Genomic DNA, 16302 nt, shown 5'->3' with positions numbered 1-16302 from the left:
CTGGTTAGTGATGATACTTTGATTGACACTCATAAAATATGTCCTTTCCACAATCAGCCTCTGTATAATTGCAGTACAGTGATGAAGAATGTTCTATTTTTGTGCTTTTGACAAATGTCTAAAACATGTTTGTTTTTTTCCCCCCAAAAAGTAGTGAATAGGAAGGTTTATATGATATTCCTATTATATGAGGTTCATGAAGGTTCATATGATGTGCATAAAGATTTACAGGAGGAGGAGGGGGTTGCCGTTCTTACCTCGCTGGTGCTACAGATGTCTCCTAGTGTAGATCCGCAGGCTTTGCCGGGTGTCGCATTCCATGGAATAATACCTAGACAATCAGGAACGAGAGATATCGGTTAGGAGCAACAGACAGGCCCTATTCAGCGCAGAGTGGTCAATCACTTCACTTGTACAACATTTGTTGGAAAAAACAGTTGAGTTGACCTCATGTGATAGTAAATGTTAACTGTTTATACCATCTGCCATTTAAGTGGACAGATGATGATGGCGCACTGCTTCAGGGTGATGGTAATAGTTATAAACATGTCATAGATATCAATGCCGTAAATTACTTAAACACCCTATAGATATTGACATGTAAAGGCACCCGTAGCGAAGGCATAATGTTAATAGGATACATCCACTTGGCAGTGGTAGGATGTATGTCACACATTAGGCCCTTATGCAGGGCTATATCGGGATGTGACAAATCTATACATGGGCGTGTTCTGCTGGATGCTATAGGCAGAACTCCATACTCCAACCAGGTTGAAATGTTACTACACGGACCAGTGTGTGTGTTACTGAGTGACACTCACCGTACTGCCTGACGTCCACACAGATGGAGTCGGGATCGGTGATGTTGGCCATGGGGGACTTCATGGCAGCACAGGTAGTCCACATGTTGTAGAAGAGGAAGACGGGAATGGCTGAGAAGCCAAAGATCCCCAGGAAGGCCAGGCCCAGGATATACGTAAGGAACACAAACTGATGAAGAGGGAGAGGAGCTAGTGACATAATCACCCTCGTCGTAATCCCCCTCGTTGTCGTCATCATCATAATATAAGCATTTCGCAACACCCGCAATAACATCTGCTAAAAATGTGTACGTGACCAATGCAATTTGATCATCATCGTCAGTTATCATCATCATCATCCTCATCATCCTCCTCGTTGTCTTGATCATCATCAACAACCTTGACATTGAAATCTACTGCTATGCCTAACATAACACTGTACCATGTATAAGTATCCATCAGTACGACCTAATGACAGAGGATATTTATAACCAAGCTCGTCATCATCTTCATCACCATATCGTCATCCACATTTCCCTGATACATGACACAATACTGGTTAGAAGGGTGGGAAGATAAAAACGTTTCATCCGACGTTAGCTTGACGACACTCAGGAGGATACAACCGTCCTCATAGCAGCCTTAAAGGCTGATGTTACTGAACATCTGCAGCGATTACACTCATCAGGCTAGAGAGTACAAACTGTGCCAGTTACCCTCCAGGGTGTGTGTGTATAGCTGTATGTGTGTAAACGCATGCACGTCATGAACGTCATGTGTGCGGTTGTACGTGTGTGCGCATGTATGCATGCACGTGACTGTATGTGTGTGTGTATGTATTCATGAGTGCAATGTGTGTATTCATGTCTCACCGTGGCTGTGATGCAGCGGCCACACACGGTGGTCTTGAACTGGCTCTGCAGCTCCTTCTTGACGGCGCTGGTGGTGTAGAAACCCTCAGCCAGCAGGATGATCCCATAAACAAAGAAGAAGGAGGCGATGCCGTAGATGACGTACTGCATGGTCTGGATCCTGCTCGGACAGATACAGTAAACAATGTGAAGACAGGCACATTCATATTGAATAACCTGGATAAGACTTGTTCAAAGACCTTAACAAACTGTAAAGGTTGACATATAGGTAAAGACATATAGGAGATACAACAGAAAAAATGTGTTCCCTTTCTCTCACACACACACACTCTACCACCCGACCCCCCCCCCCGACACACACAATACACAACTTACACGATGGTGAGGGTGGCGTGGTCAGTGGTGATCTGAGAGAAGTGATTCTCCAGCATGGTCAGTGTGCCGGTCAGCGCCACGTGACCACACCCGCAGAACAGAGCCACGCCCGAGAAACAGAGGATGGTGGCCACCAGCGAGGCGTAGGGCACGCCGCCCAGACACTTGATGCAGCATTCGAAGCAACCTGCAGGGGGAGACAGAGAGCACCTTGCTTAGCTACACAGTTGGTCAATGTTTTTTGTTGTTGAGCTACATTAGCCTATAACTTGCTACATTATAATGTAGGCATACATTGGAACTATACTATGTAGGTTTTTGTCCTGGAGAGCAACCGTCACTGCTTAATTAATCATGAATTAGTGAATTCATAAATGCTAAATGTGATCCGATTTAGCAGCCCATTTGACTGAGAAAGGGATTCACTGTATGCTGTAGCCTGAAAGCCTTGAGAATACGCATTCTTGCTAACCTGTGTGGAGTAAACAATGCTTTGACAGAAACAGTCACATTTACAGTGAAGTTGACAGATACAGTAGTGTCACTGTCTCCAACCAAGAGCCACAACATGTCTTCTCTTCATTCATCTTACCATATCGGAACCATTTTCACTTCATCATTGCAACTTTACCAGTTAGAATTGACACGCTCTGGCACCCAGGAGTGTTAAATATTACATGTGCTCCGTAGTACAAGCTCCTATCTTCCAATCTACTCCCCCCCAAAAATCCCTTTCCTTTGTCTTCATAGAGAAACATACACAAAGCACTTTTGACCAATGGCATGAATAATGCACCGTCTAATTCTAAATGAATCCCTTTTAACCAATGGCATAAATAATGCACAGTCTAATTCTAAATAAATGATTGCTACTTATTGTCAGAGCAGTGGTTTCTGGGCCACAGGCAAACAGACCTGGGCTGTGTTCATTAGGCACCAAACGGAAGAAAACAGACAAACAGGGATGGACTACCTGAACTTGTTTTCATTTTCAGCTTGTTTTCGTTTTCCGTTGCAACGCGTTTTCCTATGGTGTGCCCTAATGAATACCACCCAGATGTGTGGAACTGCCGATAGGTCAAATCCTCCCCAAGATCTCCTATTGGATGTTCATAGAACGTATACAGAACCAATGCTAACCAGTGGTAGCAACACGAGATTCTATCATTAACCTTTGACTTCACATATTGCTAGATTAGATCCCTGACCAGTCCTCTGTGCACAGCACCCAGTCATACCATCTAATGGACACTACTAGTTCAACCAAGGCAGGATGAGAGAGTTATGAGGGTTATGCTATATTGAATGATACTGTGTCATATGGTGAGTCAACGGTACAATGCTTTGCCTACGGCAGCTACAAAACCAAAACTCTACAGTGTAACCATGACTTCTATTCTTTTTTGTTTTGTTTCAAGACCATTCAATCTGACGTGGCATCGGCAGTGCACAGTGATAAGCTCACAAAGAGTTACGGGCAGGGTTGTAATGAAGGACCATTGTGGGAGGCAGTGGAGCGGGTTTGACAGTGCCATGGTTGCTGGTTCCTCGGAGAAGGAGGCAACAGCAGTGTTGTTAGAGGGGAAAAGAGAGAACGAAGGAACCAAAAATGAGAAGAAAAAAACCATTGCACTGAAGACAAGTGTTCAGGCTTATGTAACTGCGCATTATAAATAGCTCTGCATTGCAAACGTGGGAAGTTACTCTGGGAAGATTTTGCACTCCCTTACATGTGCCACTGTTTCCATGACGACCTGCTCCAATTGGCATCTCTCACACTAATTACAGACCGGCAAATTTCTTCAGGAGTGTTATGGCTCTTTCTTTTACAGTTATTCCTCCAAATAAACAAATCCATTGTGATTTCATATTTTCAATTTTGGAGGATGTACCCATAGTTTATTTTTTAAATTCAATTTATGAGGCTGAAATGAATGTCGGGACAGACTTCTCACTGAAAAGAAGGGGCCTATAGGCTATTTCTATAGTGACGGGTGACCGTTTCTATAGTGACGGGTGACAGAGTTAACTGTTAATGACATCCACATGCCAACATCAATGGAATCCCATAATATCCGGAAAAGCATTTAGTCGCCCTCATTAGTGTTGCTTCCAACTGACGATTCACAGGACTATGGACTACAACGTCAACTGGATATGAACAGCTTGTTACAGGCATTGAGATAAGAGTGCTACAGAATCTTGTCTGCATGCTATGCCTAATAGTAATACTTCCAGACAGCACTAAGGTTGGCTTATCCAGAAAACACAAAGGGTTAAACTTAGCAGGCAGCTGCTGCTGAGGGGGAAGCTGAAACTCAAAGATGAGGCGTTAGTCGGTTGCATAGTACGAAGACGGAGAAAGTGTTGCGTAATGGATCTCTATCCCATTAATGTTAATGAAGTACCAAGGCAAGGCATGGATGGATGCGAATGGGGCACTAACTACCCTACCATCTCAGCAGAGAAACTGGCTAAACGACCAGAACTCAAAGCGGGTTTGTCGAAATTGGACAAACAGGTCGGAGTCTTGTGCCCCCTTGTCAAATGGAATGTTCCACTACTACTCCACTTCCTGCTTTAAACGAGGGGCCTCATCCAGGGCTAGGCTGCTTGTGGCGATGCCAGCTGAGCTGAGCATTTATCATCACAGTTAAAGTGCACTAATGGGAAACAGAAAGGCATGAGCGGACGGCCGCGGCGGAGCAGAACGGAAATCGATGGGCTATTCATTAGAGGAGAATTTAGGTGACAGAGCGAGGTCGAGTCCATCTCTCTCACTCTGCCCTGCTCTCTCTGGGGTGAAATATGAGAACTACAGGGCCCCAGTAGAGCTGGCACAAAGCTATATGGACATATAGACACAAGGCTATATGTCTGTATGCCCAGTAGAAATATAGACAGAGGCCTCAGACCAGACACAAGGCTGTCTAGTTCTCCACCTTCAATGATTCCCATGTTGTTTGGGTGGAATCTGACACTATAATAAAACCAACCTTAAACCCATTCAGAATGACAGAGTATGAAATACTATGGGTATATTTACAATTATAAACTGGATGGTTCGAGGCATTAATGCTGATCGGCTGACTGCCGGGTATAACAAAAAAAGTATTTTTACTGCTCTTATTACATTGGTAACCAGTTTATAATAGTAATAAGACACCTCAGGGGTTTGTGATATATGGCCAATATACCACGGCTAAGGACTGTATCCAGGCACTCCATGTTGCGTTGTGCATAAGAACAGCCCTTGGCCATATATATACCCCCCCCCCCCCTCCCTATGAGCCTATGAGGCTCAGTTGGAGAATTACAGTGGCAAAATAGGAAACTGTCTTTCGTTTGCCTATTTTTCTGCCAGCAGCGAGAGAATAGCAAGGCCCTCCAAGGGCTCTCTCACCAACCTCTTTCAGTACAGTGGTTTTGCTGTCAAGAAGTTCAGCCCACTGCTTTGTGATGCCAGAGAGAGAGAGACAAACTGCCAGAGAGAGAGAGAGAGAGAAAAAAAATCAGAGAGATAGCGAATGGGGCAGAGAGAGAGAAAGCAAGATGGAGAGAGAAAAACAGAGAGAGAGAGGAAGCAAATGGGAGAGAGAGAGAGAACATGTAAGATGAAGTGAGAACGAGAGAGAGAGTACGCAAAGAGCATTTTTTGGCCTGGGGGCCAGTGAATAGTGGTTGCCATGGCAGCATGTTACCCACAACCCAGTTGAGCAGGGCCTGAAGCTAGCTGACTACATCCCTCCGCGGCTCCTCGCTTTCCTTCCCACGCGTACACAGCAAAAGGACGTGAACTCCCCCTCAGGGTTCAGAGTAGAGGGTTCAGGGATGGGGACATGACTCTCAACCTCAACCTGGTCTGACCGTGGTTCAAGCAAAGTGAGACTGAACAGGTAGAGGAGAATGTGCGTGGTCCAAAAGTGGTCTGAGCACTCTTGTCAGCCGGTCCCAATTCACTCTCTACCCCTTTCCTTTGGCACTTCAATGCAGATCTGTAAGATGGAAGCAATATATGCTTATACCTATCCAGACCCTTCAGATCTGCAAACATCAAACTGGTAAGGACGGTGAAGAAGCGTAATGGGACCAGCTGTGAGAGTACACTAAAGCTGTTGTGACCGCGTTTAGAGAGCGACAACAGACAGAGAGAACTGTGGCTGTGTGACTACACCTACATCCATTATTCAGTAGCCAGGGGATTGGTTTTGGTTTTATCCCATTTGGAAAATGGGCCGTCCCCAGCCAGAGGAAACGCCACTTTAACGTTCATACGTTGATGGGTAAAAAAAACTAAAGTCCTGCAAAAGGACATATCTATTTAAAATAGCTACTGCACTTGGAGGCTTTTCCTCCAAATTATGAGTCACATTATGACACGACTAAATATTATGAGACGTTACAGTGACACAGCAAATGTACAACATATTTTTCAACTCTACATTGACTAGTTTTAGCGTCTAAAAAAGTCGGTTCTCTTGCCTCAGGGACTATTCCAGTTTAGAAGCTCCGTATTCATTACAGGACAGCTTCCGCTTGCATTGCATTCTGGGAAGATTCCTAACAGAGCTCTGTGGATCACCAAGAGAGACACATCTCCTCTCTACAGCAGGGGGAAAAAATGGCCGCTTCAATGAGGCGTTGATGAAAGAGAAACCCCATCTGTTTAAAAAGTGAACAGGCTTGAGATAGAAAACAGGTACACGACACGTGTCATGATTTGAGATCATTAGAATTTGAGGCTGAAATGAATGTCGGTAATTTGAATTTGGTAAATGATGACTAATACTTTCAGGATGTTCTGATATTTTAGGCTACTCTGTGTTTCTCATGTAGGTTATATCCTTATTCTACAACTGCCAGTCACAATAATATAGACCAAATAAATATTGTGAAATCCAACGGTTTTAACGACACGTGACAGCATGTTTCGGGCTATTTCTGTCGGATGTCAAAGGACGGTACAGTTAGAGGATCACATGTGAAAAGTGACCTCCATCAAACTTCTGCCATATCCAGAGAACCTTTCCCATCTGACCCTGATCTGGTCTGCATCCTATAGCCAAGTCCTTACCCTGGTCCGGCATTAATATGAAGGACACTGGGCAACAAGGTCAGTATCTGCTCACGCATAATTAAGTGTAATGAAGTGTACAGCTTTTAATTCCCCCCTCAGCACTTGTCTACTACACTCCTATAATTTGTCAATCCTTCACCCCAGCAGTGATCCCTAACCGTGTGGACTTACTGTAGCCTTCGCTCTTTAGCTGTCTGTCTCCCTGCCTGCCAGCCTGACTGACTCCCTGCCTGCCTGTCCACCCCCATCAGCCAGTGTACTGGTATGGGACATCTGGGATAAACCTAGCCAGCTGTGCAGGGGACTCCCATCATACACTTATGCACACAGAGAACTAGCTCTATTTAGTCAGGCACATATACATGACATACAGTGTACATCATGTATAATATAGCTAGCTTGCACATTAAGTTTCTTGGAAGTTGTGGGAATGTACATTTTTGGTTTCCCATTAATTCTGGGAACAAAGCCATACGTTTCCTGGCCGGTAAAGCTGAGAACATTCAGTCTATTCTAGGAACATACATTTTTACATTACAGGGAGGTTGAGAACATTTTACTATTGTTACCTGAAAGTTTTATTAATTAATATGCTTAGGCATTAATAATGCAAACACATTTATTGTTTATTGTGGCACGGCATCAGTGAGATTTGAGCTTATGATCTTCTGTTCTCTATCCATGGAATTAGTCCACTGCGCCACCAGGATGGAGCTAGCATGCCATGTTATTTTTTTTAAACTCAAAGCTGTTAATTTTAGTCTATTCAAACAGACCCCATTTCAAAGGAAACATGCACTCATTAAGATCAGATGTGGCCAATTAGTGGGTGCGGCCAACACACCTGAAAATACTTAATAAGACAGAGGATAGAGAGAGTTTTGTTGAGGCTGAGAATGTTCATATTTTTTTAATAATATTCTTTGAACGTTACTAGCATTTTCTTGCGGTTTTTATGGAACGTTTTCCTAATGTTCTGAGAACATAGCTTTAAGTAGAACCATGAGGAAACCTGCAGAAAATGTTATGCTAAAATACAAAAAGTCCCACTAAAAAACATTGTTTCTTAGCGTTCTTGGAACAATTTGAGAACGTTACTTTAAATAGAACCCTGAGGAAACCTGCAGGAAACGTTAGACTGAAATTCCCACCTAAGAAACACATGGTTCTCAGAACATTATGTGCTAGCTGGGTATCCTGCACCATTCCCAGAACATTATGGGAAGGTTGTATGCAAAATAACCATAGGACAACCATGCTCTCATCAAGCTCTAAGAAACATATGGTTCTCAGAATGTTATGTGATAGCTGGGGAATCACGTAAACACACACACAAGCAACACTGAACCATGCATGAGAGCACAAGCAGTTCTGGACAACTGTGTGATCACACTCTCCGTAGCTGATGTGAGTATGTATTTTAAACAAGTTAACATTCACAAGATCGCAGGGCCAGACGTATTGGAGCAAGTGTCTTCACTGATATTACCAACTTTGCCTGTCTCAGTCTGTTATACCCACATGTTTCAAGCAAACCACCATCGTCCCTGTGCTCAAGAACGCCAAGTTACACATGCCTCTCCCTAATGTCAATATGCCTAGTAATTCTTGTCTTATTTCACTTTAGAGCCTCCAGCCCTGCTCAATATGCCTTAGCTCGCCCTTATATTCCACCCCCCCCCCCCCCCCCCCACACACACACACACATGCTGTGACCACACCTGGTATAAATGGTGTCTCTAGAGACAAAACCCCTCTCATCGTCACTCAATGCCTTGGCTTACCTCCACTGTACTCACATCCTACCATACCCTTGTCTGTATATTATGCCTTGAATCTATTCTTCCGCGCCCAGAAACCTGCTCCTTTTACTCTCTGTTCCGAACGTACTAGACGGCCAGTTCTTATAGCCTTTAGCCGTACTCTTATCCTACTCCGCCTCTGTTCCTCTGGTGATGTAGAGGTTAACCCAGGCCCTGCAGCACCCAGCATCACTCCCATTCCCCAGGCGCTCTCATTTGTTGACTTCTGTAACCGTAAAAGCATTGGTTTCATGCATGTTAATTAACATTAGAAGCCTCCTCCCTAAGTTTATTTTATTCACTGCTTTAGCACACTCCGCCAACCCGGATGTCCTAGCCATGTCTGAATCCTGGCTTAGGAAGGCAACCAAAAAGTCCTGAAATTTCTATTCCTATCTATAACATTTTCTGACAAGATAGAACTGCCAAAGGGGGCAGAGTTGCAATCTACTGCAGAGATAGACCTGGATAGTATGACATAACTATGCAGGCTGTGCCCAAACAATTCAAGCTTCTACTTTTAAAAATCCACCTTTCCAGAAACAAGTATCTCACCGTTGCCACTTGTTATAGACCCCCCTCAGCCCCCAGTTGTGCCCTTGACACCATATGTGAATTGATCGCCCCCCATCTATCTTCAGTGTTAGGTGACCTAAACTGGGACATGCTTAACACCCCGTCATCCTACAATCTAAGCTAGATGCCCTCAATCTCACACAAATTATCAAGGAACCTACCAGGTACAACCCTAAATTCATAACCATGGGCACCCTCTTTGATACCATCCTGACCAACTTGCCCTCTAAATACACCTCTGCTGTGTTCAACCAGGATCTCAGCGATCACTGCCTCATTGCCTGCGTGCGTAATGGGTCCGCGATCAAACGACCACCCCTCATCACTGTCAAACATTCCCTAAAACACTTCAGTGAGCAGACCTTTCTAATCAACCTGGCCCGGGTATCCTGGAAGTATATTGACCTCATCCCATCAGTAGAAGATGCCTGGTTGCTCTTCAAAAGTGCTTTCCTCTCCATCTTAAATAAGCATGCCCCAATCAAAAAAATTTAGAACTAAGAACAGATATAGCCCTTGTTTCACCCCAGACTTGACTGCCCTTGACCAGCACAAAAACATCCTGTGGAGTTCTGCATTAGCATCGAATAGCCCCAGCGATATGCAACTTTTCAGAGAAGTCAGGAACCAATGTAGAGTCAGGAACCAATGAGGCTAGGAAACACTGTCACCACCAATAAATCTACAATAATCGATAATTCCAATAAGCATCTTTCCACGGCTGGCCACACTTCCACCTGGCTACCCCTACCCTGGCCAACATCTCAGCACCCCCTGCAGCAACTTCTCCAACCCCCCCCCCCCCCCCACTTCTCCTCCACCCAAAACCAGAAAACTGATGTTCTGAAAGAACTACAAAATCTGGATCCCTACAAATCAGCTGGGCTAGACAATCTGGACCCTCTCTTTCTAAAATTATCTGGTAAAATTGTTGCAACCCCTATTACTAGCCTATTCAACCTCTCTTTCGAAAGGCAAGTTAATAAACAGATCACCGCCCATTTCGAATCTCACTGAACCTTCTCCACTATGCAATCTGGTTTCCGAGCTGGTCATGGGTGAACATCAGCCACGCTCAAGGTCCTAAACGATATCATAACGCAATCGATAAGAGACAGTACTGTGCAGCCATCTTCATCAACCTGGCTAAGGCTTTCGACTCTGTCAATCACCGCATACTTATCGGCAGACTCAATAGCCTTGGCTTCTCAAATAACTGCCTTGCCTGGTTCACCAACTACTTCGCAGACAGAGTTCAGTGTGTCAAATCGGAGGGCCTGTTGTCCGGACCTCTGGCAGTCTCTATGGGGGTGCCACAGGGTTAAATTCTTGGGCCGACTATTTTCTCTGTATATATCAATGTCGCTCTTGCTGCTGGTGCTTCTCTGATCCACCTCTACGCAGACGACACCATTCTGTATACATCTGGGCCTTCTTTCACTGTGCTAACAAACCTCCAAACGAGCTTCAATGCCATACAACACTCTTTCCGTAACCTCCAACTGCTTTTAAAATGCTAGTAAAACTAAAAGCATGCTCTTCAACCGATTGCTGCCCGCACCCTCCCGCCCGACTAGCATCACTACTCTGGATGGTTCTAATCTAGAATATGTGGACAACTACAAATACCTAGGTGTCTGGTTAGACTGTAAACTCTCCTTCCAGACTCACATTAAGCATCTCCAAACCAAAATTAAATCTAGAATCGGCTTCCTATTTCGCAACAAAGCCTCCTTCACTCATGCTGCCAAACATACACCTTGTAAAACTGACTATCCTACCGATCCTCGACGATGTCATTTACAAAATAGCCCCCAACACTCTACTCAGCAAACTGGATGTAGTCTATCACAGTGCCATCCGTTTTATGACCAAATCCCCATATACTACCCACCACTGCGACCTCTATGCGCTCGTTGGCTGGCCCTCGCTTCATATTCATCACCAAACCCACTGGCTCCAGGTCATATTTAAGTCTTTGCTAGGTAAAGCCCCGCCTTATCTCAGCTCACTGGTCTCCATAGCAGCACCCACCCGTAGCACGCGCTCCAGCAGGTATATTTCACTGGTCACCCCCAAAGCCAATTGTTCCTTTGGCCGCCTTTCCTTCCAGTTCTCTGCTGCCAATGACTGGAATGAATTGCAAAAATGTTTTTAAATTTTTTTTTTAAATTAAATAAGTTTTAAATCACTGAAGCTGGAGACTCATATCTCCCTCACCAACTTTAAGCATCAGCTGTCAGAGCAGCTCACAGCTCATCGCCTCTATGGTCTATTTACTGCCTATCTCCCTACTATACAGATACAAGTGAACCAGAGTCTAAAGAGAATGGTTTTACTAACAATTTGGGAATAACACATAGTATCATGCAGCCCATTTCCATAGAATAGATTTTCATTCAATGTTCCCCTTAATACGCCATATCCTCTTTGTCTTTCGCTCCATTTCCCAAATCTTTGTAGTCGCTGGGTAAAATCACATTAGCTGTCTCTCTTTATGATCCTGGATGGATTGATGTCATCGTTAACGATGACGAGAGTTAAATTGGGCACACTGAGGTTTATGGGATGTGAGTAGAGCGAGCAGATTGGGCATCAGTAGGCGATGGAAGAGGGCCAGGGAGACTGGCATTGCATAGGAACAATGCATGCTGCGCCAACCTGCCACTCAGTGCTATTCATATACCCACATAGAGCATAGTGTAGACAAAATGAACACACAGCATAAACATACTAACAGACACATACAAAGGACTAAAACATACATCATTTAATTCACACAGACTAAGGAGATGCATGTGGATACACTCCCACTAAAATACACATATTATGCATGCATGAACACACACACACACACACACACACACACCCCAGGTGGAGGCTGACAGCGTGTGTGTGTGTGTGTCAGAGAGAGCATGAGAGAAACGGCTGAAGGGCTTGGAGATTAATTAAGATAGTGGAGATGAGAGAGAGATGACAGTGTGGGGGTGACGAAGGGATGTAGCAAGCTGAATGAAAGAGCAATAGGAGACGAAAGAGAGAGCGACAAGGAGAGAAATTAGAAGAGACTGGGTAGAATAAATGAACAGAGAAAAAGATAGAAAGGGGAAGATGGGGAGAGAGAGAGAGAGAGAGAGAGAGCGAGAGCGAGAAAAAAAAAAACATATAGCCAGCAGCATGAAAATCCTACCAAGCGAAAGCATCACTCATAGGAGAACCCTTTTTGGTTCCAGATAGAACCCTTCTAGATAGCACCTTTTTTTCCTGAGAGACCTGCCGATGACAACCGTGACATGAGAGAGATACCAAGCCAACACACAAAGAACTTGGAAGCCTGCTCACACCTCCCTCACCCCTTCTCATTCCCACCTCCGCCTCCCCCACGTTCATCAAACAGGCCTGAAGGGTTAGGGACCTTTATATACACAGGGCCTCAGCTGGACCTTTCCGGACCCTTCTGTGAGCTGAATGACTGTGTGGGTGAGTGTTTGTCTTGAACATGCCCTTATAGCACCTCCTTGGCTACATACAGTATGTTGTCATGGAGATAGCAGAACGCCACCCTAGACACTCTGTGACATCGCGCCCCGCTCACGCCGATAGAGGCAGAGTCTCATCAAGAAAACAAAGACACCTAAGAAGTTCTCCATTGATAATCTTAATGAGACTCATAATCAACATTGGTCACAATATTTCACATAGGCCCACTCTCAACACTGTCATCACCATTGAATGTGTCTCAATCAGTACTTTTACATGCATAGTAATAATTGTATATTAAACTGATTATAGCAGTAGGCAGATTAGGCAATAGTCATTCAAACACCTTCCTCTGCTTATCTTAGTTGGGGTAAGGTCAAAATCGAAGTAAGCATACGGCTATGGTTTTCTGAGCAATTTAGCTAATTATTAGGATATGTAAACAACTTAAAAATCGGCTTTCCAGCTGTGTATTTGATCTGTGCATGTGCTAGCATCAGCCGAGCGAGCCTCTCTCTTTAACTCGAGTGAAGTGAGTTCGGGACAACTGAATGTATGCGTCTTAAAGTATACTGAACAAAAATATAAATCGGAACGTGGGCAGGTGTGCAGCCAGGGGTGGGCATAGGCCCACCCACTTGGGAGCCAGGCTCACCCACTGGAGAGCTAGGCCCAGCCAATCAGAATGAGTTTTTCCCAACAAAAAGGCTTTATTACAGACAGAAATACTTCTCAGCATCAACAACCCCCGCCCCCCTCTTTTATTCATGAAACATGGGACCAACACTTTACATGTTGCGTTTATATTTTCGTTCAGTGTAGTTTTCACATACAAACTTTATATGTCCAAATAAAAAAAAGAAATGGCCGCTGTGGTAGAACGTTTATTTTGATTGTCGATGTTCTGCATTTATCCCATCAGTCCCATCAGGTAGTCTTGTTTCAGATGTATCCATGTAAACAGGATTATTAGGGAAATCATTCTTCTTCCAAAGCATGTAAACGTTTAAATCTGACTTTCCACAAAAATTGCATTATTGTGTGCATGTAACAGCATTCAATGTAACCAGGGAATTTCACACACACACACACACACACACACCACCTACAGTGCTACATTCCAATGGCATTCCGTACACTCGCATTAACATCTGCTAACCATGTGTATGTGACCAATATAATTTGATTTGATGGCATCCACTTATCCTGCAGTTGGATACATTGCATTGAGAATCTTTACACAGAGGTTCAGTACAGTAGAGGGACTAGTACAAGGGAGCATAGCGCTGCGAGTGTTCTGCCTGCGTTAAGCTTGAACGGTAGTGAGAAAAATGCTCTACGACTCATATATTATACAGAACCCATCAGCTCTCCACTGTTACGCCCTATCGCCGTGGTGATGATGATGTAATCCCTCACGGTTGTGATCTGAAGATGTGGATGGCAACGCAGCGAAGCGTTACGTAAGAGAGAACATGCTACCCCCTGCCCCCTCCCTACTTTCCTGTGCGATACAGGGAGAATAGGAGGTGTATGCCTGGCTAAGTCAGTGTGACATCATAGAGAGAAAGAGAAGAAGAGGGGGAGGGAGAGACGGAGGTGAACTGACCGAGCGGCAAATGGTGGCAGAGAGTGAGCGGAAGAGGAGGGAATAGGAAAGGCCAAATGAGAGAGAGAGAGAGAGAGAGAATAACTAACTATCCTGTATTATACAAAAGGGTCAGAGAGGAGTCCCTGTACTGAGGCACCACAGGTCCAGATAGTAGGGATATAGCCTATAATAATTTAAACTCTCTCACAGCCTCTACTATATTGGAGTACAATTAAGCCCAACTGAAACAGATATGTTTCATAGACTCCATTGCAAGGGGCTGGGATGTCAGGTCACATCTTTGATCAGATTACATTAGAAATTGTGACGGATGCCTCAACTGAGGTGTTAGGCCTACAAGAACGCTTTGGTTAGGTACCTCGAGGCTGTCTGGTTGCCTGAATCTACAGCTGTTACTGTGCAACTGATGTTGTTGGATCCCCAATGGAGGCGAGGCACTTGAAACATGCAAGACACAAGCTTCTTACATGACATGGCAGAGCTTCAACTGCTTGCCCTTGTCCCTATAAATCTCTTCCATTTTAGAGATGCTGAGGATTATGGTGGAATGTCCACAGTTGTAGAATATACTCCAGTTGTAGATTGTGAAAAGATTGCCAGCCACACAGCCCCTTCCCTCACTGTGAATGCCATCCACAGCCATACCCCTAACCAATCCATAGGATATCATGTTACATTACTTTTGTAGAGATAAGCTACATATCCTGTAGAACGTTAGTTCTGCAAGTGTCATGTAAGATGATTCACCACAGGAGAACTTCATAAGGAGATGTTATACAGTATTGGGGAAGCTAGCTAATACAACTTACCAAGCTACCAACTACTTCAAACTGAAGTTAAACGACACTAAAGCTACCCTTTAAGGAAAACATAGTTGACTTATCTAAAGTTACGTTGAAATTGTAGTTCACTACCTCCAAACTACTTTTTGATCAATTATAATATCTAAATCTGAAATGTCATAGACTAGAAGATGCAAAAACAGACCACTGTGGAGTCAGATGTTAACATCATGTGTGATGTGGCCTATTACACACAAAAACCCTTTTAAGTGAGAATTAGGCAGGTCTGATGCTGAAAAGGCAAGGATGCTATAGCCTACTTCACCCATAGTTTCATTTAGCAAAAACAGTAGTGTGTAGTTCCAGTAGTTAGCTACACTGCTATATACATGGCAAAACAGTAATTAACTACTGAAAACACTGTCAAGATCTGAATTTAGTTCCAACTACCACCAAGCTGCTGCAAAATCTATATGTATAGTTCATTACTCCCAAACACGGATTTTGTTAGTGTTAGTAATTATGGTTAGGTCAATGTAGGCTTTTTGTTGGCTATGGAAAGCCCTATGACATACAGTATGTAGCATGTATGCCTACTGAATGTAAATCTCTATGTAAAACATGTTCAAACGTAACCACATCTGAACAACGCATTGAATGGATGGGGGATGGAGTGAAAACCTTGGTGTATGTTGTACACTCTTAGAAGGAAAAAAAAGGTGCCATCTAGAACCTAAAAGTGTTCTTCGGCTGTCCCCATAAGAGAACCCTTTGAAGAACCCTTGTTGGTTCCAGGTATAAATAACCCTTTTGGTTAATTGGTTCCAAATAAGTCAATTTCTACCTGGAACCAAAAATGGTTTTTACCTGGAACCTAAAAGGGTTCTCCTATGGGGACACCCTAAGAACGCTTTTGGAACACTTCT

At 44.0% G+C, this 16302-nt stretch overlaps 1 protein-coding gene across 3 annotated transcripts in view; it reads right to left on the bottom strand.

Annotated features, from left to right (window-relative positions):
- Window positions 1–16302, bottom strand: part of LOC139412997 (neuronal membrane glycoprotein M6-b-like) — a 30830-nt gene that overhangs the window by 5079 nt on the left and 9449 nt on the right. For all 3 annotated transcript variants that reach the window (XM_071159948.1, XM_071159945.1, XM_071159946.1), the window contains exons 2-5: window positions 2048–2234; window positions 1673–1832; window positions 822–990; window positions 258–331 (exon numbers count right to left, since the gene is read on the bottom strand). In XM_071159948.1, coding sequence (XP_071016049.1) covers window positions 258–331; window positions 822–990; window positions 1673–1832; window positions 2048–2234 — 590 coding nt within the window. The remainder of the gene's footprint in view (window positions 1–257; window positions 332–821; window positions 991–1672; window positions 1833–2047; window positions 2235–16302) is intronic.

The sequence above is a fragment of the Oncorhynchus clarkii genome, chromosome 7 (genome assembly GCF_045791955.1).
Source record: "Oncorhynchus clarkii lewisi isolate Uvic-CL-2024 chromosome 7, UVic_Ocla_1.0, whole genome shotgun sequence".
In the NCBI taxonomy this organism is placed as follows: Eukaryota; Metazoa; Chordata; class Actinopteri; order Salmoniformes; family Salmonidae; genus Oncorhynchus; species Oncorhynchus clarkii.
The sequence above is the reverse complement of the archived record's forward strand: the minus strand, read 5'-3'. Positions and strand labels throughout refer to the sequence as shown.